At 26.0% G+C, this 27921-nt stretch overlaps 1 protein-coding gene across 4 annotated transcripts; it reads right to left on the bottom strand.

The window, feature by feature from the left end:
* Positions 1–123: 123 nt before the first annotated feature.
* Positions 124–27460, bottom strand: LOC107449337 (PTEN-induced putative kinase 1). Of its 4 annotated transcripts, none has more exons than XM_043050433.2 (12): positions 26723–27460; positions 24241–24400; positions 22839–22907; positions 21577–21675; positions 21134–21238; positions 18303–18401; positions 12890–13082; positions 10800–10967; positions 7621–7784; positions 4416–4534; positions 3771–4001; positions 124–648 (listed from the first exon to the last, which is right to left on the bottom strand). In XM_043050433.2, exons 1-12 carry the CDS (start codon positions 27182–27184, stop codon positions 388–390), a joined length of 2130 nt encoding a protein of 709 aa, XP_042906367.1. In that variant the 5' UTR covers positions 27185–27460; the 3' UTR covers positions 124–387. The 4 variants fall into 4 exon arrangements, with proteins under 4 accessions (XP_042906367.1, XP_071037338.1, XP_042906369.1 ...); XM_071181237.1 differs by lacking the exon at positions 18303–18401 and adding an exon at positions 14827–14925 and having other exon boundaries at positions 26723–27375; XM_043050435.2 differs by lacking the exon at positions 21134–21238 and having other exon boundaries at positions 26723–27375.
* Positions 27461–27921: the final 461 nt, after the last annotated feature.

The raw sequence follows: 27921 nt of genomic DNA, 5'->3' as shown, positions 1-27921 counted from the left end.
TGTTCGAGAATATTCTAGAACATTTGCATAATCAAAATAAGCTTAATACTTTATAATCATTATCATACTATTGTCCCAAGCTCTTTATGAACAAAAAGTAAAATGAAAAATTGGAAAGCTAAATACAGTTAGATTATTTTTATTAACAATAGCAATCTATACATTGAATGCAATATACAACATATTGAAAAATATCCTTTCATTTCAATATAAATATATTTTACAATCTGAAAACTAAATATTTTTTTCAAACTTTATCCTAATAAAGCTGAAGCAAATAATCCATCATGGTTTTAAATAAAACTAAAATAAATCAAACTAATTCTAATAACAAAACTAAAATAAAACCTCAGCAACCACACTACAATAACTTTTAGTTGAGGTTGATTAAGACTTCAAAATAAATTGTAAAGCTTCAATAACTTCTAAGTACTGAATGCGAGAACAAAGTGTGCTTCTTAATTCTAACTTCACACTCATATCTTCTGGCTGTAAGACGGAAGCTTCTAAGTATGTCTTAGCAGACAGCTGAAACATCCATTTCAGAGCTCTTTTGTATGCTGCTCCATCAAATGTACCAAACAGCAAACTTGGTGGTGCATGGAGCAATAACTGACAAACTGTTGCAGCAAAATTTGGGCTTGGTCTCTGAATCAAATAGAAACAAAATAAGTGATAAAAAATACACATAAACATTTAACACTAGATATGGTTAAAATTGTTTATTAAAAAAGGAATTAAATAAAGGAAAAAAAGGGTGCATTCAATTTTTTTATCTGCTGTCCCCTTATTACTAGAAAACCATTAGGCGCTATAAAAAACTATTTTCTTTTCTTAACAAGATTTTGATTAAAAAGGAATTTTAAAAAATATAATTTAAAAAAGGTTACAAATTTTAGAATCTATTTAATAAAAAAAATCCATTCATTTCTCAATTTTCATAACTGATGATAACAATTTTATAATAGATTTTTCCCTTCAGTCTTAAAGTGGTAGAACAAAATAATGGAAACACTTCCCCATAAACGCATTTTTCGATCTTTCTCAAAAAACACTTTTGAGAATAATTTATAAATTTAGAAGCGTTTAGTTTATGCGATTTTTCATACTTATCAATGAAGCTTAAAAATTTTAGAGGTTTGAGGGACCGACAATAAATTACAAACGGAAGATGATATTTTTTATTACTTTATGCTAAAAAATGTAGCAATAAATTTGTAAAAATTATTTTGGTTATTATAAGCAACAAGTGCACAAAATTTCGTAAATCTAACTTAAATATTTATGCATAATGGCCATTTTTAAAGTTTTTTTTTTTTGCTAAATATTCAATAAAATTAAGCAAACTTTTTGGATTACTTAAACGTTGCAATTGTTTTAAAGTTTGAGAAAAATTTGTTTAAAACTGCAAAAGAAATGAGTAATTAAAGTATTTCTTTTATACTGTGCATGCGGGGGGTGGGTATTAAATTTTTCTTCGTAATTTTGTACTGAATCGTATTTGGCTAATAAAAAAGTCCAATTTATGTATCCCAAAAATATAAAAAGTTTCGAGCAATTTTCTAAGTAATTTTCGTACCTATTAATATAATGCTCAAAATGATAAGGATTTTTCAAAAAATTTATTACATTTACTAAAAATGACGCTGGCATTTTTGGGAATCATCCCCCATAAAAAGTTTATTTTCTTGTGCATATTTTCTTATCTTATATAAATTATATTTCAGAGAATGAATGTTCATTGTATAGTATCATGATTTGTTATTTAATTTTATCTTATGATGCAAAATAATATTTGTAGAAAACTCCTTATCATTTTGAGTTCTGTTTAAAAAGTACAAAAACTACTTAGAAAATTGCTTGATACTTTTTAAATTAAGATATTCAAATAGGATTTTTTTCATTCATTTGCCAAATGCAATTCACTACAAAATTACAAAAAAATGACACATTTTTTCTGTGAATCACTATAAAAGATCACTTTAATTACTTATATATTGCAGAGTTTTCAAAGATTTTTTTAAAAAAATTCTGCCAATTATTTTAAATTGCTCTAAAAATTTCGTTTAATTTTATTGAATATTTTTTAAGTTTTAGCTAGAAAACATAAGACAAACATTTAGTTTTTTTATAAAAATGTTTACATTTCCATAATTATTTAAGCTAAGCTTACAAAATTTTGTGCAATTATTAGATATAATAACCAAAATAATTGTTACTAGATACAAATTTATTGCTACATATTTTGGCATAGGGTGTCCAAAAACAATATTTTCAGTTTGTAACTTATTGTTGGTCCCTCAAACCTAAAAAAAGTTTTAAACTTCATTGATATGTATGAAAAACCACATGATCTAAGCATTTCAGAAAGTATAAATTGATTTTACATATTTCTTGAGAAATATGAAAAAAGAATTAGTATTGAAATGTTCCAATTATTTTGTCTATCCCTTGTATCTCAGATCATAAAGTTAAAAAAAAAGAAGAAAAAGAAAGATACACATGAATAACTTTTGAATTAATGATCAGATTTTCACCTAATATGCAATCTTGATGGTTTTAGTGATTAACTTTAAATAAAGAATATATATATAATGAAATCAGATATAGAGACATACTTCTCCTTAATAAAACTTTTTTTACAGATTTGAATTCGTAATACTCAAATTATTTGGGGTATCCACTATATAGAAAATATGAGGCAAACACTTTAATGAGAAAATTGGTCGAAAATTTGAACCCTTTACTTTTCATATATTGCCTCAAAAAATGAAAAATCTTTTGCACACATTTAAAAAAATTGCCTCCATAAGCTTCTTATACTGGACATAGCTCAAAATGTGTATTTAAGAAAATATACACAGTATTCAATTTCATTTTTTAAAAGTTCTTCTCTCAAAATTGTACTTTTTTTTAAAGAATTTTTGAAATTTATTTTCTTAAACATACATTTTGAGTTCTGCTTATTTTCTAACACACCTTTTGGATTGTGTCCATTACTTTAAACAGACATTTTGAGCTGTCTTTATTTTCTTAAATACGCAATTTGAGCTATGCTCACTTTCTTCAACATTACTTTTGAGCTGTGTCCATTTTCATAAAACACATATTTTGAGCTGTGTCCATTTTCATAAAACACATATTTTGAACTGTGTTCATTTTCTTAAACAAACAATTTGACCTATGTCCATTCACTTTGAGCTGTTTAGAATAAAAAGCTCACTGACAATCGTTTTGCTAAAGATAATTCAAGCAAAAAATGCTATTTAATAACTATTTTTCTTATACTTTAATAGTCATCCAAAAATGTTTGAATCATACGGCATAAAAATTTTAACATTGTTCATTTATGAAAGGCAAAAAAAAAACATTTGAGTAAAATTGATTGAATAGTTTCAAAGAAATAAGTTTTCATAAAATTTGTAATTTCAAAATTTTCATTTCCTACTAATTTTTTATAAATGACCAATCTACCTTGATTTTTTCCTGTTTTACAACCAACTTGATACACATTACTTGTCCTCATTTTCAAAACATTTATATTGGTTTATAAAGAAAACATTTACATTCAGTTAAATAAATAATAAGTAAAAAAATTCGAATTGAAAAACCTGTTCATCTAGGAAGCTATTGTTATAAACCATGGGATTTAATTATTCTTCACAAACAAAACATTCAATACACATAAAATGGAGAGGATAATTTCTTATTATTTCACGATAAAACTTTATAATTTTAATCTGAATTTAAAAATAATTGATTAAGACTACCTGAGAAGGATTGACCGAAAGCATTTTCACGACTAAACTTTTAACAGCAGGAGGAGCATTTTTTGGAAAAGGTGGCAAATCTTCTTCTTTATAAGTACTGTTTTTCACACTTGAATGAGAATAGAATGGATTGTTACCACCAAAAATTTCATAAGCTATAGTTCCAGCAGCCCACAAGTCAGCTCTTGAGTAATCGATAACTGAAAATGGTCCAGGTTCGCATTTTACAACCTAGGGATTAAAAAAAAATTAAATATGGTTATTAAAAAATATATGAAACTAAAGAGTTTATACAAAGTATAAAAAATAATACCTAATGAATTAAATTTAAAATTAATTTCACATGTCTACAGAGTTCTGTTCTATTATCTATTAATTTAACGCATCTACAGAGAGCTCAGTGGTTAAGGGTGTTCCGGTGGCAGCTAGGAAAAGTAAAGCAGCCACCACAATACAGATCACAAAATTGTGGAACTGTTGCCCTAATGTTTAACAGCATTAGCTAAAATAATAAAACAGCAGAATTAAGCAGGCCTAATAAAGATAAGTACATTTTTAAATTCTTTACAATTTAAACCTTCACTTATCAAGATGTGGAATTCTACATGAACTAGAAATTTTAACCATTCAAAAATGTATTCTTACTTCAGGAGCCATTAGGGATATATTCCCACCCTTGTTGATGTCATAGGATGTATAAGGCAAAGAGAGATTTTCCAAGCAACAACCGAAATCTGCAATTGCCAACCTGGGGGATGCAATTCCTACAAAAAAATTTTACATTTATTTCATATCAATAATATTATCTATGAGGGGTAAACAAAACAGAAAAAAAGTTATAAGTTCTTAAGTTTTTAAATCTCAGAAGTGTGGTTATTTTTAGTGTTAAAAAAATGCATTAAAATTATTTTCAAGAATTCTGATATAAAAGTTTATAAATATATACTACAGTAGGGAACCGATTATCCGGAAGGATCAGGACCATCACTATTCCGGATAACTGATTTTTCCGGTTTTCTGAATCGCTACAAAAAGCCGTTTTTTTATTGTTAAACCCAACAAAAAAAAATTTTTTTTTTGGAAATAATCTTAAAAAGAACAAAAAACAATGAAGGAATACACTAATGATTATTTCCAAAATGATGGTAAGGTAAACATCTTTCAAAAAAGAAAGAAAAATCCTAAAATCTTATGAGGAAAAAAACATTTTTTTAAAAAATGGCGGGGGAAAATGTATCGAATTTCATTCCGGTTTTTTGGTTTTCCGATTTCCGGACTGTATTTTATTTGTTTACGTAATTTTTTGTTGTTGTTTGTTTACATTGATTCTGGGGTGAAAAGACTTCCAGCAAAAGGAATCAGTGCATCCTGTGTATTAGATCAAAAACTGACACTAAATATTCCCAAAAGTGCAACATACATAACAAGTTTAAATATAAACAAGTGCTATTTTCAATTTTGATTGCATTCTGTATAGCTGAAAGTTAGAATGCATAACTCATCTTACTCTTGTAATATTCTATTGTTTTTGTAATATTTTTCTACTTTAGTTTTTGTGCAAAATTTAAATATATGTATTGTAGATATTATATCTTACCTTTTCTAATAAATATTCACTATTAGCATTATATCAATCATTTATCACTGATCATGTTTCTGGACTTAACATTATAATTTACAGATACTGATGTGGTCAAAATGAACTCCGTCTTATGCATGTAATTAATATTTTGAGCTAATTACTCCAAAGGTTAAAATCATTCATAAAATGTTTTAAGACAGAAAAAAAGATTTTATAGAAACAGAAAAAAAAAATTATAATTTAATAAAATGATATATAATTCAATAAATGATATTTATATATGTATAATATGTATGTGTGTTAAAAAAACAGAGAAAACAAGGAAAAATAATAAGGAAAAAATATAATTTTAAAGAAAATGTATAAATAAATTAAAAAAAATTTTAAAAATCAACAGTTTGCAGCTTTAGTGCTTAATATTATCTGCTGTTATCTCCCACTGATTTACTTTCCTTTTTATTTTGTTTCAGCTTTTGATTTTTTTCGTGTGTTTGGAAGATTAGTCTATTTTTATAGATTTAAACAGAAATATCAATTTAGCACCTGGTAAAAAATATGTTAAATGTATTAATTCTTCCACACATTGTACCCTAAATGAGGAGTCTAATTCAGAAGGGAACTTTGGATCAACAACCAGCTACTCTGAAAACAAAAGATTTTTTTTAATTTAATTCAATACCAGAATTTTCACCTTCTTATAAAGTGGAGATAAAAGACATAAAACGTGTGTGTGTGTGTGGTGTGTGTGTACACATAAGTGGTTAAAACCACAGGCAAAAACCGATTAAAACCAGCATGGTAAAAACCTCTTTCTGCTTCATTTATGACAGAAATTTAGAAAATTACATAAATAATTTACTGACTAACGGTAGATAATACATAGGAAAAACAATTAAATGCTGACAAATGAAAAATTTATTTACAATAATATCACCATTCTAAATCAGATATTATGTACATTGTTTGCTCTTTGCAGTAGTCTATATAACAAAACAAGTTTTGATGTAGTTTCTTAACCTAACAGATTCCTCAATTTATAATGCATAAATGAGAAATTGGAAAAGATTCTTTCAAGTCCAACATAATTGAAAGGCATAGCCATCAAAGAACAAGCAAGATTTTTAAAACTTTCATCAACTGCCCATTTTTTTAAAAAAAAAATTGGTCTATCATGTAATAGCTGGGGAAATTATCAAAACTTGACTTGAAAAATACATTTCAGGAAATGGGCAGCTTTGTTTTACAAAGCTATGATATAAGATACAAAATCAGGGATAATATTGGCAATTAAAATTTTGGCACTTTCTTCGTGATAAATAATTTTAAGAACCTAATTACATTAAGTTTTTAAATTATAAATACAGTCGGACTTCTATTTAACAAACTTCCATTTTGCGAATTTCTCTCTTACGAATTTTTTCTAGGAACCAAGAACATTTTGGAAATTTCTTCGTAAAATAACTTCCTAATAGCAAAGTGAATTTTCTATATAAGGAAGTTTTCTTTGAGATTCACTTTCCTTATTTCCCAAAACATTTCAAACTTGTTAACACATTTTACAAAGGAAATGACCTTCAACTAATTTTTGAAATCCCTTAACCTTTAGAGAAAGCAGTAAAATCCCTTTCCCTTTTTTTGCATTTCAAACGAAAAACTCGGACAAAATTAAGGGATTTTATCATTAGCAATAAAACTTAAGAATTCATGTGGTAATGTACGTTTAAAATTATTTTGCAGTTATAATTTTATACAGCAAATAAATGAAGCCATAATTATATACATAAATTTAGCTTTTTTTTAGTTGAAAATGAATGTAGCACGATAGTGTAACACTGGATAATGTTTTGCTGTATTCTTCCCTTCCATGCAGATTTCTTTTATGACTAAGATTTATAAAATAAATAGTAGATACAAGTTTACAAGATAAAAGTGCATCAATTGCTATTTTAATTATGTCTAGTGTTTATAAATTTAAAACCTGTTTCGTGTTGTTTAAGTATTTCAAAAGGTGATTTTCGATTTAACGAATTTTCCATTTAACAAACTTATTATCGGGATTTAACAACTTCGTTAAATAGAGGTCCGGCTGTATATCAAGTTTCTTTAATGAGGAAATAGTTAAATTTTTTAGCTTACTTAAACGAATGTTATTTAGTAATTACTAGAACGATGAAAGACAGTTTTTGGTTTATACCGGTTATAACTATAATCTGCCATTGTCAGAGCAAAAACTAGTTTCTGCTAGTAAAAATAAACTGAAGTTCTTACCTAAAGAGAGATCAAGCAAGATATTATCAGATTTCAAATCCCTATGGGTGATACCATTTTGAAACAGGTGAACTAGAGCTTCTAATAACTGAGTAAACAATAGGAGAGATGTCTCTGGCCTGATGTTTTGAGATCGGAGATAGTCTTTCAAGCAACAATGATATCTACACACAAAAATATTTTTTAGAACAATTATCTTTTCTGCATATTAAATTATACCACAGTTCCTTATGTACTCAAAGGTGAAATGTTACAACCAAAATCAACAATAAAAATCAGATTACTTAAGTTATTAAAATCAGAAATTTTATTATTATCAGATTTTTTTCTAAATTAATCTTTTTCAGCAGGATATTTTTACTTTCTATTTTCTAAACAAAACTGAGTAAAAATACGAGCTATCTAAGGATTCTAAAGTTATTAAATTCTTGAATGGCACATAATTTATACATATTTAAGACTAAATTCACATAATTTTACAAATAATAAATGTTTTACTGATATTAGAATAAACAAAATTAACTCATTGTTTTTGTATCCTTTCTGCACCAATTGATTTAAAAAATCATAGCACACTAAGAAAAAAAATTCTCTCACTTTTTGCAGATTTCATCTACTTTTCCTGATATTTGCAACTTGTGGCTAAAGTTTTATTATAAATTTTTAAGCTATGTTTTATTCCTACACATAAAATTACACTTACGCTTTCTACAAGAATTAAAAAAATCCATTTTTCTTTTTTTTTAAATCATAACAAGACCAATACTTTGGAAAAAATATTTTGGCTTTAGCTATCTCAGACTTGTTCATTCATTTTCCTGTTTTTAAGGTTATTTTAATTAAATTTTCTAACTTTTTTCAGATTGATACAATTTCCCTTCTCCATCTTTTATGGCCATAAAAGATGGATGGTACTTTTATGGCCACATAGAAAGAAAAGAATATTAAAACAATGCAAAAAATCATTTTATCAGTAACTATGAGCTCTAAAAAATGATATCATATAGGTAGACAAAGAAATAAAATTGCTCTTTTCTTCAGAATCTTAGTTCAGAAATATTTACTACCAGACTTTTTATTCTGACAGCAATTACAAAAACAAGATGTTAGAAAAACATCTAATATCTGTAATCAGCAAATTTGTATCACTTATCTTTGCATAGCTAAGAACAAAATTGCTGTTTTATTATCTTGCAATCAAACTACAATATCAAATTCAAAGGAGAAAAAAAATTTTAATATTGAAAATTTGGGATATTGAAAAAATCATAATTTCTGTAATATATTTTAATGAAAATGATAACTGACTTGAAATTTTAAAAGGTATATAGCCTGCACTTAATTTTTAAAAAGAACATTAACATGAAAACGATTTTATAGGAGTAACATTTATCATGTATATATGAAGAATTTAACTTATGATAGAATACAATAATAACATGATTAGCAAGATTTGTAAGTTCAAAAATTGGAATATTAAGGAATTATAATTTTTGTAACATATTTTAGACAAAACGATGACTGAGTTGCAATCTTAAGTTATTTAGCCCACATTTAATCTCTAAACAGAAAAACCATACATAAAAACTATATTACAGGAGTCATGTTTATTATTTATACTAACAAAATTAAAATTTTGATTGCATACAAAATTAAAATGAATATTAAAATCTTTATGTATGCAAAATCCTGATTAAATTCACTTCCAACACAAGACTCACCCCTCAAAATCTCACAAAACGCAATTAAATTTTTCTTAATTCTTTTATACTTTTAAAAAATTATAGTTTAAGAAAGCATTACAAAAAATAATAATAATAATTAAATAAATAAAAGAAGAAAATTTAATAATTTCTCTTCTTTTTTTCTTTGTTCTTTTAAGCTATATGACAAATTTAAATTATTTTTAAGCTATTTTAAAATTATTTTTTTTATAAATGAGCCCTTTTTAAAAAAGAAGAAAATTTAAGATTTGAAAAACATTTTTAGAAATGTTAAAGAATGGCTATTATTGTAATAAAATTGAATCTTGAATTTAGTAGGGTCTCAATATTTCTTTGCATATTTGGCATGTGACAAAAGTGGCAACAATAAAAAAAAGGGAGCCAAAAATGGATGGAGATGGACAAAAATTTAAAATAAATAGATACAGAGTGTTAACAAAGCAGTTCCTACAAGCAAAATATAATTTTCATCAAAGCATTTTTTTAACAATAATTTATACAAGCATTAAATAAGATTAAGCTACAAAATAAAGTTCTTTTAATAATGCATTATAAAGTAGATTGATAAAAAAAACTTTATATTATTTAAAGAAACTTAACGAAGATTACATCATTGCCAAAATACATTTGAATTTTGCAACATATAAAAGAATAACAACTCGAAGAATCTGAAACATAAAGCAAAAAATCCTAGCATAAAGATCTCAATTATGGAAAACATAAAAACAGTTAAAGAAAACATTAAAATTACAGCTATTCAAAGAAGGAAATCAAAACTAATGAAAGCTTAAAAATCACAGTCATGGAAAGTATGAAAATTGCAGCTATAAAAAAATATGCTTTAATGATATAGTTTGTAGTTACTATTAAAATTTTTTTTGCAAGTATTAGCATTTATAAAATCATTTGATACTTATTCAACACTGCTAAGAATCATCATTATCAACACCTACAAATCAGTGCTAGAGCATAAACTGATCTATTTACAAAACAAAAACTTTTACTTCCATTAGCAAGAGTTGTTGAAACATCAAATAACCAAAGAATTTCATTAAAGTTTATTCTTCTGTTTACAACATTAACAAACTAAATTTTAACATAAAATTAAACTGGGGCACGGAATTTTTGCATTCCCTGATCTGTCACGTCAATAAATGATAAAACTACAAATTTTTTTAAAAACTCACTAATGTCTAATAATAATGAAAAAACACATCACATTTCATCTATAAAATGTCGCAATTTAATAAAAATTAAAATTTCATAGTAGAAACTGAACAAATAAAATAAGAACAATAAATATATTTATACAAGAGATTATCAAATAATAACACTCAATAGAATTAAATCATTATAAGCATAACAGTTAAGATAATAGTTAAATAACTATCTTTAACTTATAATTTAAATTGAACACTTAAAAATAAATTGATAAAAAGGAATTATTTTTTTTACCTTTTCATTACAAGGAAAAGCGTCATATTTCTTCCGCAGCCATCATTCAAAAGACGTGAGGGCAAAGCTTGGGGAAAACTTTTCGTAGCTCCAGGGAGTAAAGGGAATTGGTCAGCAAACGCAGAATACATTTTTACAATATTAGGATGAGGCTTCAGTTTCTTTTTTCTATAAATTTAATGTAAAATAAAGTAAGTAAAAGAAATAATTGTTTTAAATTAAGTATAAATAAAGCAAAAACATATTTCTCATTGCAATAAGTCAATAAAATTAATTTTATATAAAAATACAAAGTATCAAAATTACAAGTTTTTGATGTTGAAAATATTGTTTAAAGTGTAATAGAACACTAAAACATAAACAAATAAAACATTTTTCGTATGCTTTTTACATAAATTCTTAAAATAATTATATTAACAAAATCTTCTGAAAAAAGTATGGTAAAAAACAAACAATATCTGTTATTTAAAGTATATTATTTGCTTTCTATTTAAATACAAATTAAAAACATCTGCTTTCAAAGTGGACATATGCAATTTCAGAAGTGAGAAAAATAATTAAAAACATTTAAAATATAGTTTAAAAAAATCTTATATCTAACAACTGACAAAAAAAATTTTGAAATTTGCAATAAATCATTGATTAAAATAAGAAAGGACTTGTACTTTTTAAGAAAAATTGGAAAAAAGCCACCTTTTTATGGTAAAAAATTATAAATGCTTTTACACTTTTTAAAAAATATATATATAAAACCAAATATTAAAAAAATATATCACTGTACTGTCTAGCACAGAGCATTGCTTCCATTTTTTAAGCAATAAAATACTTAACTGAAAACAAATTAAGTCTCTTTTAATAAAATAAAAAGTTGTCAGAAAATATTAATAGTCGGATGCATGTAAAATAGTGGTTTATAAACTTTTCAAGAGAGCAAGGTCCTCTGAGGGAAAAAATAGTCATGAAAATTAAAAGTACTTTAATCACACCATTGAAAACAAATTGAAGTAATCCAATTTTTAAAAAATTTTGAATGGTGTTATTCTACTTAAATTAAGAATGAAACATTAGATTGTAAAAAGTAAAAATATATAAAATGATTCTACCTGATTTTTTTTTAAGAAAATTAAACTGTAATCTATATATATTTTTCTAATATTTTGACTATGCATAAATTACACCTTTTTTTTTCAAATATTAATGAGTTAAAGTTGTGTAAAGTTTCTTCAATTAAAAAAATTTTCATCCAATGCTTTCAAATTTTTAAATAAAATTAGGATTCCTTTGTTCTAGTTTAGATGTTTAATCAACATTTAATAATTTTTTTTTTAATTTTCTTAAGCAATTTTCAAATTATGTTTTTGTCTAGAAGGAGATGAGTATATCAGGGTGGCCATTCAAATTTCAAATTTCCCTGATTTTTCCAGGTTTTCCAGACAAAAATCTTAAAATTTCCAGGTTTTTTTTTTTTTTTTTCTTATAAAGTTTAGGATGTGTACAAGAGAAGTGTCTATATTATAAAATATTTTATTCACAATGTTATTTTTTTTTAACATATCATTTTGAAAAAAATTATTTTTGACAATTTGGCAAGATTTCTTAATGTTTTGGTACAAAATTTTGAATCAAAAATCATATATCAACCGAAAAAAGAGTAAAATTAAATATTAATATATAATTGGTTCTTAAAAAAAACTTTTTTTCTTAAATAAAATATGTTATAAAAGGTTAAAATGAAATTTAAAAAAAATAGCATTACTGCAACAATTGTAATGATTTGTTGACAAACATTGCTGTTAGCGATTGTAAAAAAATGTGCGATGGGTTGGTTAGCTGAGAAAAAATAATTCACAGATTTCTTTGAATGGGAGTAGAAAAGCTTTCAGANACCTTTTTTTTTCAAATATTAATGAGTTAAAGTTGTGTAAAGTTTCTTCAATTAAAAAAATTTTCATCCAATGAAATTTTCTTAAGCAATTTTCAAATTATGTTATTGTCTAGAAGGCACAGATGAGTATATAAACCATTTAGGGTCTCATTTGATACCAAGGCTATAATTTGTGCACCTCTAACCTAGAATAAAATATCCATACCTCACTTTAGTCTCCCATGCATCCCCAAAAGAAAATTCTCCAAACAGTGGTAAAGTTTCTCTATACATAGCGTTCCAAATAGCATAGGCATTGGATTCTGCACTGTAATTAAACATAACTTTTACAGCCATATTGTACTTGCCAAAAGTTTCAATTTCAGAAGTTACATTTTTTTGGACACCATCATTTTGATCTAAAAATACAAAAGTAAATAAAAATAATCAATTAATATAAAGGTAGTGTCAGAGGTTTTATTTAATTACTGATCTTTAAAACAATGTATTATAGGTTTTTAAACTTATGCTAGTCTAGGGAGAGGGAATTATGACCTAAAAGAATTGTTTAATATTACGGTGCCACCAATCGTTGCACTATGCTACTATTTTGCCTACAATGGCACCTGTTATGTTGCATTACTATGGCAACAGTATCGAAAATGACTGCTTATGAAATTTTTTATTTTTTTTACATGATACTGGATAAAGGACATCATCTTGATCTTAGTTCAATCGAATAATATGACTAATAAAAGTGAATGAATGGAAGAAAAGAAAATAGGAGTTCTAAGCACAAGAATCAATATGAAAATAGTTCTCCAATTTTGCTTATTTATTTTTGATAACTTCAAATGCTCTGTATTTAAGGATGCAATCAGGCTGATGGTGGTACAGTTTCCGAAGTATTGTGCCAGTCTAATACAATGCACTATTTTTAGCGCAGTAGCAAATGAAAACTATTCATTATTAGAGAAAACTTTGTGACTTACTTTAAAAGTATCAAATTTGAACCTGCTCATTGAGCACTGCTTTTTCAAACTATACAAGAAAATGTGCTTCGCATAATGCTTTTAATATGATGTGATAGTAGAACCACAATGATTGTTTCCATAAGTGGTCTCATAATTTCTTAACACCCTTTAATTTTTTTACCTTTTTATAAAAATTAAAAAATAAATGGCATTTTTTTAAATTTTTTTAAAAAAATGAGTACATTTAAAAAAATTTATTTTTAAGTAGTTATTTCTTACGTCTTCATCTTCAGAAATGCACCAATTTGAATTTGCTAATGGTCTTATAATTTTTTAAGATACCATATTAATTTATAATTAAAGTCTACCTTTTTTTTGAATATTAGGTGTTTCTTTAAAATATAAGTTAGATGCTTCTAAAGGAAGTTGTCTTCATCATAAGATAGGTCATTTTTAACTGTTTGATGCAGATGGGACACCAGTGTCCTCTTCATTATTTTTTTTTTCTTTTCTAGCTTTAATAACAAGCAAAAATATATTTTGGTATTTTTAATTGTAAAAAACAGTCCAATAGTTACTAAAAAATTTTTGTTAGATTATCAGAATTATAATTGTTTTAAAATATAAAAAAAAAGTAGTTTAAAAAAATGTTTTCATTTACATTCAAAAAATTTTCTATAATTGATTTTGTAAATTAAAAAAATTTCAAGACTGAATAACTGCTTTTCTTATCTAATTGACTGAAAATAAGTACAATTTTGAAAAAATTATTGTTTGGAATATTACTGGAATCTGGAATATTTTACCCTTAGTGCAGAAAAAGACACCTAGGTTTCATGCTACATTTCATAATCATAAATTATTAAAATTCCAAACATAATATTTTTCACTTATTTTGATACAAAATAATGAAAAACATGTTTAATAAAAACTCTGTGTTAAAAGGCTATAAATAGTTCACATCATATTTTTAGTTAACATGAAAGAAAAGCTGGCAAACAGTAAACTAAATTTGGTTAACTAAAATTAGTTGTTAATTAAGTTGTTAGCTAATGGCACTTAAGGCTGTTGTTTTTTAATAATGAAAAATAAGGAAATTCTACATTTAAATTTCCATTAGAAATATCTTATGTTTATTTTAAAAATCTAATATAATAATAGTATTAATAAACACAATGAAAATTCTTACTTTGGTGTCCTTCAAAATGGGGCATGAAAAACTGATTCTGAACAGAATTTTCAGGATTTTTTCCCATTTCTTTCATTTCAATGTTTTCATCAAATATACCTAACATAATCAAATAATTAAACAATGTATAGCTTACAAACTGTTATTTACTAATCAAATTTAGAAAATTAGTAGATCAGTTAATAAGTCCTAATCATAATTTAGTTCGTAAAACAAAATGTCTAACAAGTCATAAAGAATTCTTATTTTTACCATTTCTTACGCAAACAAATTGGAAATTTAAATCCTTTTACACTTTTAAGTTTGTAAATCAAAAGAGATACCTAGACTATTTTCATAAACATCAACTATGATACTTTATCTCAGTAAATTAGGCACAATGTACTTGATTAACATTTTCCTCAGTTTTCATTTTGAATTACTACCTGATTAAGTCCATTTACTATGAAGAATTATGACGAAAAAAATCTTGAAAAATACATAAAGCCACCATGTTATGGTCTTTTATAATAACAGACAAAACATTAGTAGAAGTTGTGCAAAACTTACTTTAAATTAAATTAAAAATCAATTCAATAATCTCAGAATTAAATAATTAAATTTTTTATACTCTAAGTTTGCCAATCCTTACATACATTAATACTAAATGTCAACTATGATATTTTATGTAAGCTTATCAAGTATACATACATGATTTTTTTGATCATACATGAGCCATAACATGTGAATATGTTGAATAAGAATAGTATAAATAGTAATAGAAGCAAACATTATGGTAAGCAAATAGAATTAACAAAATGTTTTTGTTGTGCAAAACTAACTTTTATAATATAATCAAAATTTTAACAATAAATTTCACCAATTAATCCAACAATCTGGAAATTATATATTTTAATATTTAAAGTTTGTCAATCCTTAAACATAATTCAATACATTTTTACTATGATATATATCAAATACACTAAGACTGTAAGAAATAACAAATAACTCAGTTTTCAATCAAATAATAGATTTGTAGTTTACATATATTGTAAACAAAATAAATTTACAACTTTAGTAGTACATTCATTAATATTTTTATTGCTTGTATTTTTTCACTTTCATATTTCATTTTTTTCTAATTACAGTGGAGCGCCGATTATCCGAACCCTTATTATCCAAACGTCCAATTATCCGAACTATGTCCGAATTCGCTTTTTTTTTCTTCAAGTTTAGAATACTTTTTAACTTATCGACAGTTTTTCTAAATTTGGAATAATAAATAATATCCACTACATTTGATGACCATATTTAATTTGCAACCTTTTTAGCAGTTTTCTTATAGTAGCCATTCATACATGTATTGTTATACAGTTAAACCTACATACCCCTTTAGCCCTCTTCAACAGAAAATTATTTTCCAAGAATGCGAACTTCATTTTGACAGTCTAGAACAGGGGTTTCCAACTTGCATGTGGCCGGGGGCCGCAATTAAAATCACCAGTCAAATGGCGGGCCACAACTTTATCGAAATTTTTATAGGAATATTAATTATTACTGTTAGATTTTTATCAAAGTTTTTTTTACATTCAAAAACAAAATAACAAGCATTACAAATACTTGTTACGTATCATTTTGAATCTTCTCTTGATCAGAAGCTTAGTGACAAGATTTTTTTCTTTTAAATTTAATTCTGTGATAAATTAAAATTTTTTCTACTTATTAGAAATTATCAACAAAAAAAATTCTCGAGCATATGAAAAATTTTTTTTCTTTTCTTTTCCGCTCATGCGATATTCAATTCAAGGAAATAAAACATGATATTCATTCCCTCTTTAGTGCGTTTTAAAATTACAAATGTAAGTAATTTCGTCCAAATTAAGTGGTTTCAAAAAGTTAAATTGGATAATTTCTTCTAGAAAATTTCTGATACGTACATGCTAAATTATATTCACAAAATACAAAAACAACGAAATAAAAAAGAGCAACATACACTATTATTTTTGGATTTGAATAAATATTTTCTTCGATGCAAAACCTGAGAAATAAATTTTTTTGCACCGTTGGTATGGTAATTTCACAGAAACAAAGAAATTAGGTTTTTATAAATGAAAGAAAAGTATTTTAAACCCACATAGATTTTGTACAAAAATTGTCCGCAAAAACACGACAACTAATATATTTTAGTATGTGGGCCACAAAAAGGCTTCGCGGGCCGCCAGTTGAAAACCACTGGTCTAGAATGTCAAAATGATGTTGATCCAGTTCAGTTGATTTATTTGAAAAGAATAAGGGAATTGGCTGCTAAAAAAAGAGTATCTTCTTTGAAACAAAAGTCTTTGCTGGATTTCTTTTGCAATAGAAAATAAAGAAAAATGTGGTAAAATCAGTAATTAGCAAAAAAAATTATAAAAAGCTGAAATATGATTAAAAAATTCAAAATGAAAAAAAGTAAATAAATAAATAAAAAATATTTNTTTTTTACCTTTTTATAAAAATTAAAAAATAAATGGCATTTTTTTAAATTTTTTTAAAAAAATGAGTACATTTAAAAAAATTTATTTTTAAGTAGTTATTTCTTACGTCTTCATCTTCAGAAATGCACCAATTTGAATTTGCTAATGGTCTTATAATTTTTTAAGATACCATATTAATTTATAATTAAAGTCTACCTTTTTTTTGAATATTAGGTGTTTCTTTAAAATATAAGTTAGATGCTTCTAAAGGAAGTTGTCTTCATCATAAGATAGGTCATTTTTAACTGTTTGATGCAGATGGGCACCAGTGTCCTCTTCATTATTTTTTTTTCTTTTCTAGCTTTAATAACAAGCAAAAATATATTTTGGCATTTTTAATTATAAAAAATAGTCTAATAGTTACTAAAAAAATTTTGTTAGATTATCAGAATTATAATTGTACTAAAATATAAAATTAAAAAAAAAAGTTGTTTTGAAAAAAAATATTTTCATTTACATTCAAATTTTTTTTAATAATTGATTAATTTTTTGTAAATTAAAAAAATTTCAAGGCTGAATAACTGCTTTTCTTATCTAATTGACTGAAAATAAGTACAATTTTGAAAAAATTATTGTTTGGAATATTACTGGAATCTGGAATATTTTACCCTTAGTGCAGAAAAAGACACCTAGGTTTCATGCTACATTTCATAATCATAAATTATTAAAATTCCAAACATAATATTTTTCACTTATTTTGATACAAAATAATGAAAAACATGTTTAATAAAAACTCTGTGTTAAAAGGCTATAAATAGTTCACATCATATTTTTAGTTAACATGAAAGAAAAGCTGGCAGACTCTAAGCTAAATTAGGCTAACTAAATTTAGTTGTTAATTAAGTTGTTAGCTAATGGCACTTAAGGCTGTTGTCTTTTAATAATGAAATTCTACCTTTAAATTTCCATTAGAAATATCTTATGCTTATTTTAGAATCTAATCTAATAATAATATTAATAAACACAATAAAAAATTCTAACTTTGGTGTCCTTCAAAATGTGGCATGAAAAACTGATTCTGAACAGAATTTTCAGGATTCTTTCCCATTTCTTTCGTTTCAATGTTTTCATCAAATATACCTAACATAATCAAATAAATAAATAATGTAAATCACACAAACTATTATTTACTAATTAAATTTAGAAAATTAGTAGGCTGGTTAATTAGAAAATTAGTAGGTTGGTTAATAAGTCCTAATTATAATTTAGTTCAGAAAACAAAATGTCAGCAAAGTCATAAAGAAAACTTATTTTTACCATTTCTTGTGTAAACAGTTTGGAAATTTAAATCCTTTTAACTTTTTAAATCAATAGAGATACCTAGACTATTTTCATAAACATCAACTATGATATTTTATTTCAGTAAATTATGTACAATGTACATGACTAACATTTTCCTCAGTTTGCATTTTTAATTGCAAACTGATTAAGTCCATTTACTATGAAAAATTAAGATAAAAAATTCCTGACAAATACATAAAGTCATCATGTTACGGTCTTTTATATAAACAGTCAAAAAATTAGTGGAAGTTTAACAAAACTTACCTTAAATTAAATTAAAATCAATTCAAAAATCTCAAAATTAAATAATTAAATCTTTCATATTTTAAGTTTGCCAATCCTTATACATTAATACTAAATGTCAACTATAATATTTTATCTAAGCTTATCAAGTATAGATACATGATTTTTTTTTCAACTCTTATCATTAACTGATTAAGTCCATTTTAAGTAAGCAAAGTGCTAGTCAACTTGGAGGTATTTTATCCATGAAATTTACAGTTTGTGTTCTCGAAAAATATGCACAAGCCATAACATGTTAAATAAGAATAGTATAAATAGTAACAGAAGCAAACATTATGGTACGCAAATAGAATTCACAAAATGTTTATGTCGTGCACAACTTTTATAATATAATCAAAATTTCAAAAATAAATTTCAAAAATTAATCCAACAATCTGGAAATTATATATTTTTATATTTTAAGTTTGTCAATCCTTAAATGTAATTCAATAAATTTCTTACTATGATATATATCAAATACACTAAGACTGCAAGGAATAACAAATAACTCACTTTTCAATCAAATAATAAATTTGGAGTTTATATATATTGTAAAATAAATAGCATTAAATTTACAACTTTAGTAGAACATTTATTAATATTTTTATTGCTTGTTTTCTTAAACTTTTATACTTCATTTTTTTTTTCTAATTATTCACTCCTTTTTTAGACTAAGTATAAAAACATAAAAGAACTTTTCTATGTTTTATAAAAACTAATAGTTCAAAAAAAAGTAAAAAGAAGAACAATGAAAGATAGAAAATGTTAACAGTAAACAATATAAACTAGAGTTTTAAATACCATAAAAGAAGTAATATTTTTCAAATTAAAAGTTATAAAAAAAGCAAAACAAATATTAATTTTACTAAAGCAAACATGTTAATTTCTAAAATGAAACTGAAAATTTAAAAAAAAAATTTCTGCAGCTAACAAAACACAGATATAAACCTAAAAGAAATAAACAACATAGACAATGTGTGTCATCTCAAGACTTATAAGGCCAGTGAGATTTTACAAAAATTGAAAAAATAAAATCAGGAGAGGCCAAATATTTTGTGCATTGAATCATTCACTGTTCTACTTCAGTCAGTTTTAATATTATTTAAAGCCACTGTATCTCTATGGTTTTGGTTAACTTTTATACGTAGATTAAAAAAAATATTTTTGAAATATTTCATTACTTCATTTACATCTTTGTTCAACCATTATTTTACTGATCTAAAATAATAGGTAAAAATGTAGTTTATGTAAACTATTACTTGAGATAATGTTTCAAAAACCATGCTGTAAATATGGTTAGTATAAGCACATTATCGTTTCACATTTTTGAAATAAAATTTTATGAGGAATAGAACCTATGTACCGAATTTTCTGAAACAGAAGTTAAGAACTTGGCAGTCTATAGACTCTATCAAATACAAAGTGAGATTTTCTCCTTTCTTATAAACGTAATAAATAAAAATGATATTCAACTCATTATGGGTTCTGATGTTTTTGTTTTCACAGCTTCTGAATACTCAGTTTTTTAAAATACAACTGTGGTTCAGGCTATCCCCCGCTTTAATCCGAAAACTGTGTAACAAAGGGTCATTTTTTTCTCTTATCTAATTCTAGATTGTGTGGGTTTCAGTTTTAAAATATCAAAAGCTTTTTTCTATATTTGGACTCTCTGTAAATTGAAAATGGAGTGAGGATTTTAATATGCATAACAATTTGGCAGGATAAAAAATTTGTCAGTTTTTATGTGCACAACACTGGTAGCAATTCTTCACATATCTGTAAGTGTGAAATATTACATAAAAATTAGTCAATTATATACATATACAATCTAAATGAATAACATTTTTGAGCAGAATGGCATATCTGAATTTGTGTGTACAATCAAAAAATCCTCTGAACTTGGTCCAATGGCTCCTGTATTCAAAAGCAGTGCAATGGTTTCCAATAATTTACTTTCTTTAACTCTCAGATACTTTTGCCAATGAGCAAAATTTTTAAAAAGGTTTCTTCTATATGCACTGTTTCATACACAAGAATAACTTGCTTGCTATATGATTAGGGAATAAAATGCACGCAAACTTACTGCCTTATACATTTTGAATTAGATTAAAAAAACATTCATCACTTTGAAAATTAGAAAAAAAAATAATTTAAAAAATAATTTTTGGACAAGTGAAAACTGAATAAGTTCAAAAATATCAAACAATTTCTAAAAAAAAATTATACATGATAATATGAAACAGTTTTACCTTGTTGCACTTGAAAATGAGGCATATAATTGGATGAAGCAGGCAAAGGAGGAATATTTTTTCCATATTCTGTTAACTCGAGATTATCTTCATCTTTTTTCATGCCTATAAAATAAATGTTTCTACATATTATCTTTTTAACAAGCCAAAACTAAAAATACCATAAAGCAATTTTTTTTTTTTGGCACTAGTTAATATATCAATGGGAGAATGTTTTAAAATTTGAGGCTATTAAACCTCATTAAAACTATGAATACATTATTTTATATTCCAATTTATCACATTTATACTTATGTATCTTAAATTGAATTCAAATATTATAATGCTTACAAAAAATAGTAAAAAAAAATCTGAACTATTTGTATAATAACAATAGAAAATTGAGTAACTTCAAAAATATTAATTTGAAAAATTACTTATGATCATATTAAATGCAATTTTACCTTGCTGCACTTGACAACGAGGCACATAATTGGATGAAACAAGTAAGGGACCGATATTTTTTCCACATTCTGTCAATTCAGGATTATCTTTTTTCATGTCTACAAAATAATATTTCCACAGTACAGTGTTAAAACAAACTAAAATTTAAAATACAGTAAAGCAAGATTTTTTGGTACTGACTGACATATCAATAATAATGGGAAACTTCATTAAAACGATGAATACATTATTTGTTTTCCACTTAAAAAAATAAAGTAAATGAATCTTGACTAATCTAAACTAAAATTAAATATGCTAAAAAAAAACTCACAAGGTTATTAATTCTAAAGGCTCAGTTTAGTTAGACTTTTTGTCACCTATCTATTTCAAGAAGCCGTAAAAATTTGCCAATGCATTATTAAAACCAATGTTGCTTGATTAAATGTTTGAGGTACAAGTATTGTGCTAATCGATATCTAATATACTATAAATACAGTAGGGAACCGATTATCTGGAACGATCGGGACCATCGCTATTCCCGATAACTGATTTTTCCGGTTTTCTGAATCGCTACAAAAAGCCGTTTTTTTTATTGTTAAACCAAACTAAAAAAAAAAAAAAATTGGAAATAATCTTAAAAAGAAGAAAAAACGAATAAGTAATACACTAATGAATATTTCCAAAATGATGCTAAGGTAAACATCTTTCAAGAAAGAAAGAAAAATCCTAAAATCTTATGAGGAAAAAAAAAAAATTTTTAAAAAATGGGGAGAAAATTTATCAAATTTTGTTACAGTTTTTTGGTTTTCTGAATTCCGGATAACGGGTTCTGTACTGTACTTTAAAAAAGGATTTTTACAGCCTTCTCAAAATGCAAATTTTTGCCAGGAGACTTCCTTTAGAATAAATATTCACTTTTCTAAGGAGTTTCAAAAATTTAAATTAAAAAAGCCAAAAGTAAATGATTATTTCTTTTACCTTATCATGAAGCTTACTACAATCAGATCAAGACCAAATATTCTTCATGATAATAAAAGAATCTCATTTTTACAGCATTTTGAAAATTAGTTATTTGAATAGTTATTTGAATTACAGTTATTAGTTATTTGAATAGTTTGAATAGTTATTTGAAATTTAATTTCACATACAACTCTGATTTTTGTAAACAAGTAACATGTAAGGAATGGAAAGAAAATAAAAAGTTAACCTTCTCACAATTAAAGCTTACATACAGAATTTTAAAAAAAATCTAAAACCTTTAAGCAAAAGTGGTACAGCTTACCATTGGATTTTTCAGAAGAAATATTGAAATATGAGACATCCTTTCCCAATTCCTTCAACTCAGAACTACCTAAAAATAAATTAAAAGATATAAGTTTTGTTATACATTGTTAGTTATAATAAAAATAAGGAGCATTAAAATAATTTTTTTTTTTGTTTGGTTGAACAAATTGATCATTGTTACAAAAGTTGCTTAAAATAGTTAAAATAATAATAATAATAAAACTGTGATAAATCAGTGATAAATGGATTAAAGGCTATCCATGAATGAGTTTGGTAAAAAATCAAAAAAGCTGAAAATAGAAATCAAAAAACACCAAGTGCAAAAAACTTTTTAAATAATTGAAAAATACTTGAAATTTGAGCAAGAAAGAGTGCATTTAGAAAACATATCATAGAATATTATCACAGTTTAAATAAAAAATATTTCAGTATGATACTTTTTTATAAAAATTGTGGAAATAGCATTTAGATGTTAGATTTTTAAATCCTGAGAATACAAGTTCTAATGTGGGATTTTTAAATTATGTGAATATGAAATGAGAGGTGGGATTTTAAATTTTGTGAATACCAATTGCAATGTGGAATTTTAAATTGCGTGAATATAAATTACAATGTATGTTTTTATACCATGTGAATGCAATTTAAATTTTTTTTCACAGAGATCAGAAAAAGCTTAAGAAAACTAATATTTCTCGGGAATTCGAAAATGCAGAATTTTTTTGAGAAGACAAAATCTATATTTTTGTTTAATCGAAAAAAAAAAAAAAATTTAAAAAATCAGTTCTGTATCCTTAATTGAAACAAGTCATTTTTAGCTTTTACTATCTTTAATTAAAATAACACTTTAAAAATAACAAACAGTATCACATTTTAATATTTAACAATATGAGAAGTTCACTTGTATATGGCAGTTCTTGTAAAGTTGAAGCATAACACAGACCAAAACTTTAGGTTCAGGCAACAATTAAATTGAATGAGAAAATTTTAGAATAAATTTATAAATCTAGAGACGGAAATTAACATAAATTATTATAAAAGTTTTTATCCTCAAAAAAAAAGAAGAAAATGGTGTAATTTTGATTATTTGAATTCAATTATTTTTAAAACATTAACAAATTGATTTAAATTAGTAAAATGACTGCAAACCTAGATAAATTGAAAAACAAGTGAAAGTGAGAACATTGGCAATCCATAAGCTTGTTATCTATTAGTTAGGATATCAAACAATATTTAACATGTATGACATTAAGCTCGTATAGATTTTACTTCATCCCTCTAAAGCATACATGTATATCAAACATAAAAATATTAATATTACATAATGAGATTTTAACTGTTAAAAGATTTCCTTACACTAGAACTTAGAAAAAGAAAGAAAAAAATATAAAAACATGTCTTACTTTTAATCTGATCGGAGACACAAGCACTATAAATTGCAGCATTGCAGCCTTTTGCAATCAATTCTCCAATTTTTAAGTCAGCTAGAGTAATATTGGACAACACTTTACCTTTGTCAATATTTAATCCTTGTCCGTGAAATGGAAGTGAGGAGAATGACTCCTAAAAGACAAAGTAAAAATTGCATAAAATTAGAACAAATTCATAATAAGAAGCAGGAAAAATTTCTTATTTATTCAGATTAAATATATTTCTAGCTCTACACTTTCAGTTTTGCAGCAAGGAGGGAATGTATAAATATTCTCTTTGCAGTTACATTTATAACAGAATTTTTAGATGATTATTTTTTTTCATTTCAAATGGAAAGTAAACAATATAAATCAACATATTTTTAATAATATGAAACATTTATATTTTAATTAAATATGACCATAAGTCATCCAAGGATCTTGAATGTCATATTTTTTAAAATATAAGAAAATAAAAAATATTAGATATGATAATGTATATTTTTTCAATAAAAAGTTAATTTCACTGTTGATAAATGTTTGTAGGAATAATATATTAACAATAGAATATGAAAAAGTTCATTAAATGTAGGGTCAAAATCAGACAACTTAGATGAAATGAAATAGAGCAGAACACCGACTTTATGTTTTCTGTCGAAGTAGTGTTAAAAAAACAGACAAATCAGGATAATGTAAAATTGGGGTAAAAAATGATAAAATATAAGTATTTCCAAGAAAGACTTAAGATGAACTTCTAGAAAAAATGTGCAATCTTTACTTGTTTTCAGATATAATTATAGCAAGATTCCTCCTTATATATTTACTATTTGCAAATTTGCTTTATGGTTTTCAGCCACAAATGCTACATGGTTACAAATGCTGCATTATTACAGATGCCTCATTATTTTATTTTGCCATCAACTTTAATGATTACAAACGCAAACAAATAATTTTGCCTTATTCTAAGCGGTACGTGTTTTATTTAATTGCAATAAAACATGTCTGCTTACTTCGTATGAATAAACAAATCACATAAATGTTCTGGTAAATTCAAATAAAAAAAGATTTTTTAAGTACTTATCAATTTTGGGAGGTAGAAAAATCCTCTAATTTGTCTATTGAAAGAACTCCCCTCTGCCACAAGGTCTAAGACTGCTCTGCTGCCACAGAAACAAGAAATAATGCATTTCAAAGATGGGAGCTTCTCTCTCCCAAGAATAATTTTTTCTTCCCGACTAAGGTAAAATTTATCTTAAATACATTGAAACAATTAAATCTTGTAACCATAATTACCTAAGCAAGAAGAGTTTTTTGCATACATAGACTATAATTGTACAGTATCTAAGTACTTTTTGGTCTTCGCCAACTTTTGTAAACACATAAAAATTGAAATGAAAAAAATTATAAAGAAAACTAAAAAAATAGTTGAATTGCCTAGCTTAACGAAAAGAACCAATACCACAGAAACATTACCCAAACATTAATAGTACCTATTAACACAATAATTTATCATCATTGTGTCAATAAAAGTTTGACGATTTTTTATAAGCCCCCAAAATTGAATAATAATCGGGAAGATTTCTGTATCATGATTTGTTGCAGAATGACATCCAAGTATAGCAATTTCTAAGCAGCTGGCCCACAAGAAACTAAAAAAAAAAAAAAATCAGATATGAATAACTGGAAGGGTATAACTCACGGTAACCTTGCGGAAACCTCTAAGATTTTTTATTACTTTTCCATTTTACTGCCATAAGTAAATGCAATTTTTTTCTTTGGTTCTTTTTTAATAGATATACCAAAAAATAAAAAAAAAAGTTGAATTAACATTAACTGGTGACTTTTAAGGGGATATTTCCGTATCATGATCTGTAGCATCAACTACAGTCGCCAAGGTACCAAATAGATTTTAACCTTGCAATTTTTTTTAAAAAAAAGATGGAGGTGTTTGCCAGGGGGCTGCTATGAGTTATGCCTTTTGAGTTGGTCCCTTTCTGTGATGTTTTTTTTTTCAGTTTCTCGCTGGCCACTGCCCGGAAGTTCCCAAGACTTGGCGATTATTCTGCCACACATCACGCTACGGAAATCTCCCCACTTTTAATTCGCAACTTTATTGACTGCGTCAAAAAATGGAGAATAACTATTTTCTTAAAAATTTGCAACCTTAAAATCTATTTTGTACTCATGGGATTAGCATGACAAATCACATTAGATACAGATATATCCCAAAAAAACCTACCTTGGTTACCGATTATGATTATTACACAATTATGACATTATAATAACATAAAAACAAGTTCCATGCTCATAGTGACAGAGTTCTAACATAATCTTTGTTATAATACTAAAAATCAAATACCAATGCAAAGTCTAGCACAAAAGACCGTTTGTCAGGTACAAAAATGTATGTCAGATCAATTCTGAAAAAATTTAAAAAAATATATAATGGAATTATACTGATTGAACATAAACTAACTCTGATTAAAAATGACACTCCTTCAAGCTCTTCCTCTTCAGTTAATAGAGATGGTTTCTTGGCCAAAGCAAATCCTACGAAGCAGAGCATAGGCCCCCTTCCTCCTCGATAGAACTTTCGAAATAAGTCTTCTCTCCATGAATTCGTCAAGGAGTTGGTACACCATCTTGAAGTTACTCGATAAATACTGCCAGATTTGTAAGAGCCAAATTTGAACTTGGTAGCAGATGATGGTTGCACATTATCTTTAAAATATTCTACGGGGAGTCGATGCTGTTTACGGTAAACACCAGAGGACAAGGAATTGTTTTTAAATAAACCGCGAAAGAATTGTCGTGTCGCATTAAGGGTATCGTGAAACAAATATTGAATAGGGCAAGAACATTTCGAGGTACTGTCAGAGAATAATGCTGACCGAACAGGCAGCCAAGAAGATCCCGTAATTAAGTTCTTCGATATCATAACTACTCTTAGCCTAGATCCATGTACGCCATGATTTAGGAAATATCGTTAAAAATTGTCAAAATTTACAACTGCGTCAGAATTTTACAATTCTATCTCAATGTCTGCCTTGTTTTGTTTTGCTTAAAGGAAAAACATATGATTTGATTGGGTCATATATGAAGTAACAAAACAAAAACTTAATAGCAGTTACAGTTATTATAACCATCCGTTTTCAAAAAATTTTACACCCACGGTAGCTGAGAAACACTCCCAAGATTGGTGCACACGCCATCTGGGTAGTACGCAGAATAATTCCATGTATCATACTCTCTTTTTTTTCATTGTATGTATTACCGGCAGAGTATGAAATCCGACATTGTATAGAATACCTAGGTCTTGTATAGAATGCCTAAAATTAGCCGGCAAAGTATGAAATGATTTATACTTCATACATTGCCTAGGCATTCTATAAAATGCCAAATGAGAAACCGACAAAGTATAAAATACATCTCCGATTCTTCAAAATGTCATTCAAAAATGGCAAATTCAAAACGTCATCCGATTTGATATTAATTTATTCGTGGATATAATTACATTTATTCAATATTTTAATACTGACGATAGATTATTTTTATTCGATATTTTAATACTTACTGTACTGACGATAGATTAGAAGACCGGCATTCATTTGCCCGGTATACCCTACACTGATGTTTTTTAGGGTCAAATGCCACTGCCCGGTATACATTTGCCCG

The sequence above is a fragment of the Parasteatoda tepidariorum genome, chromosome 5 (assembly GCF_043381705.1).
Source record: "Parasteatoda tepidariorum isolate YZ-2023 chromosome 5, CAS_Ptep_4.0, whole genome shotgun sequence".
NCBI classification, from domain to species: Eukaryota; Metazoa; Arthropoda; class Arachnida; order Araneae; family Theridiidae; genus Parasteatoda; species Parasteatoda tepidariorum.
Note: the sequence above shows the minus strand (reverse complement) of the source record. Positions and strands in the feature narration are given on the sequence as shown.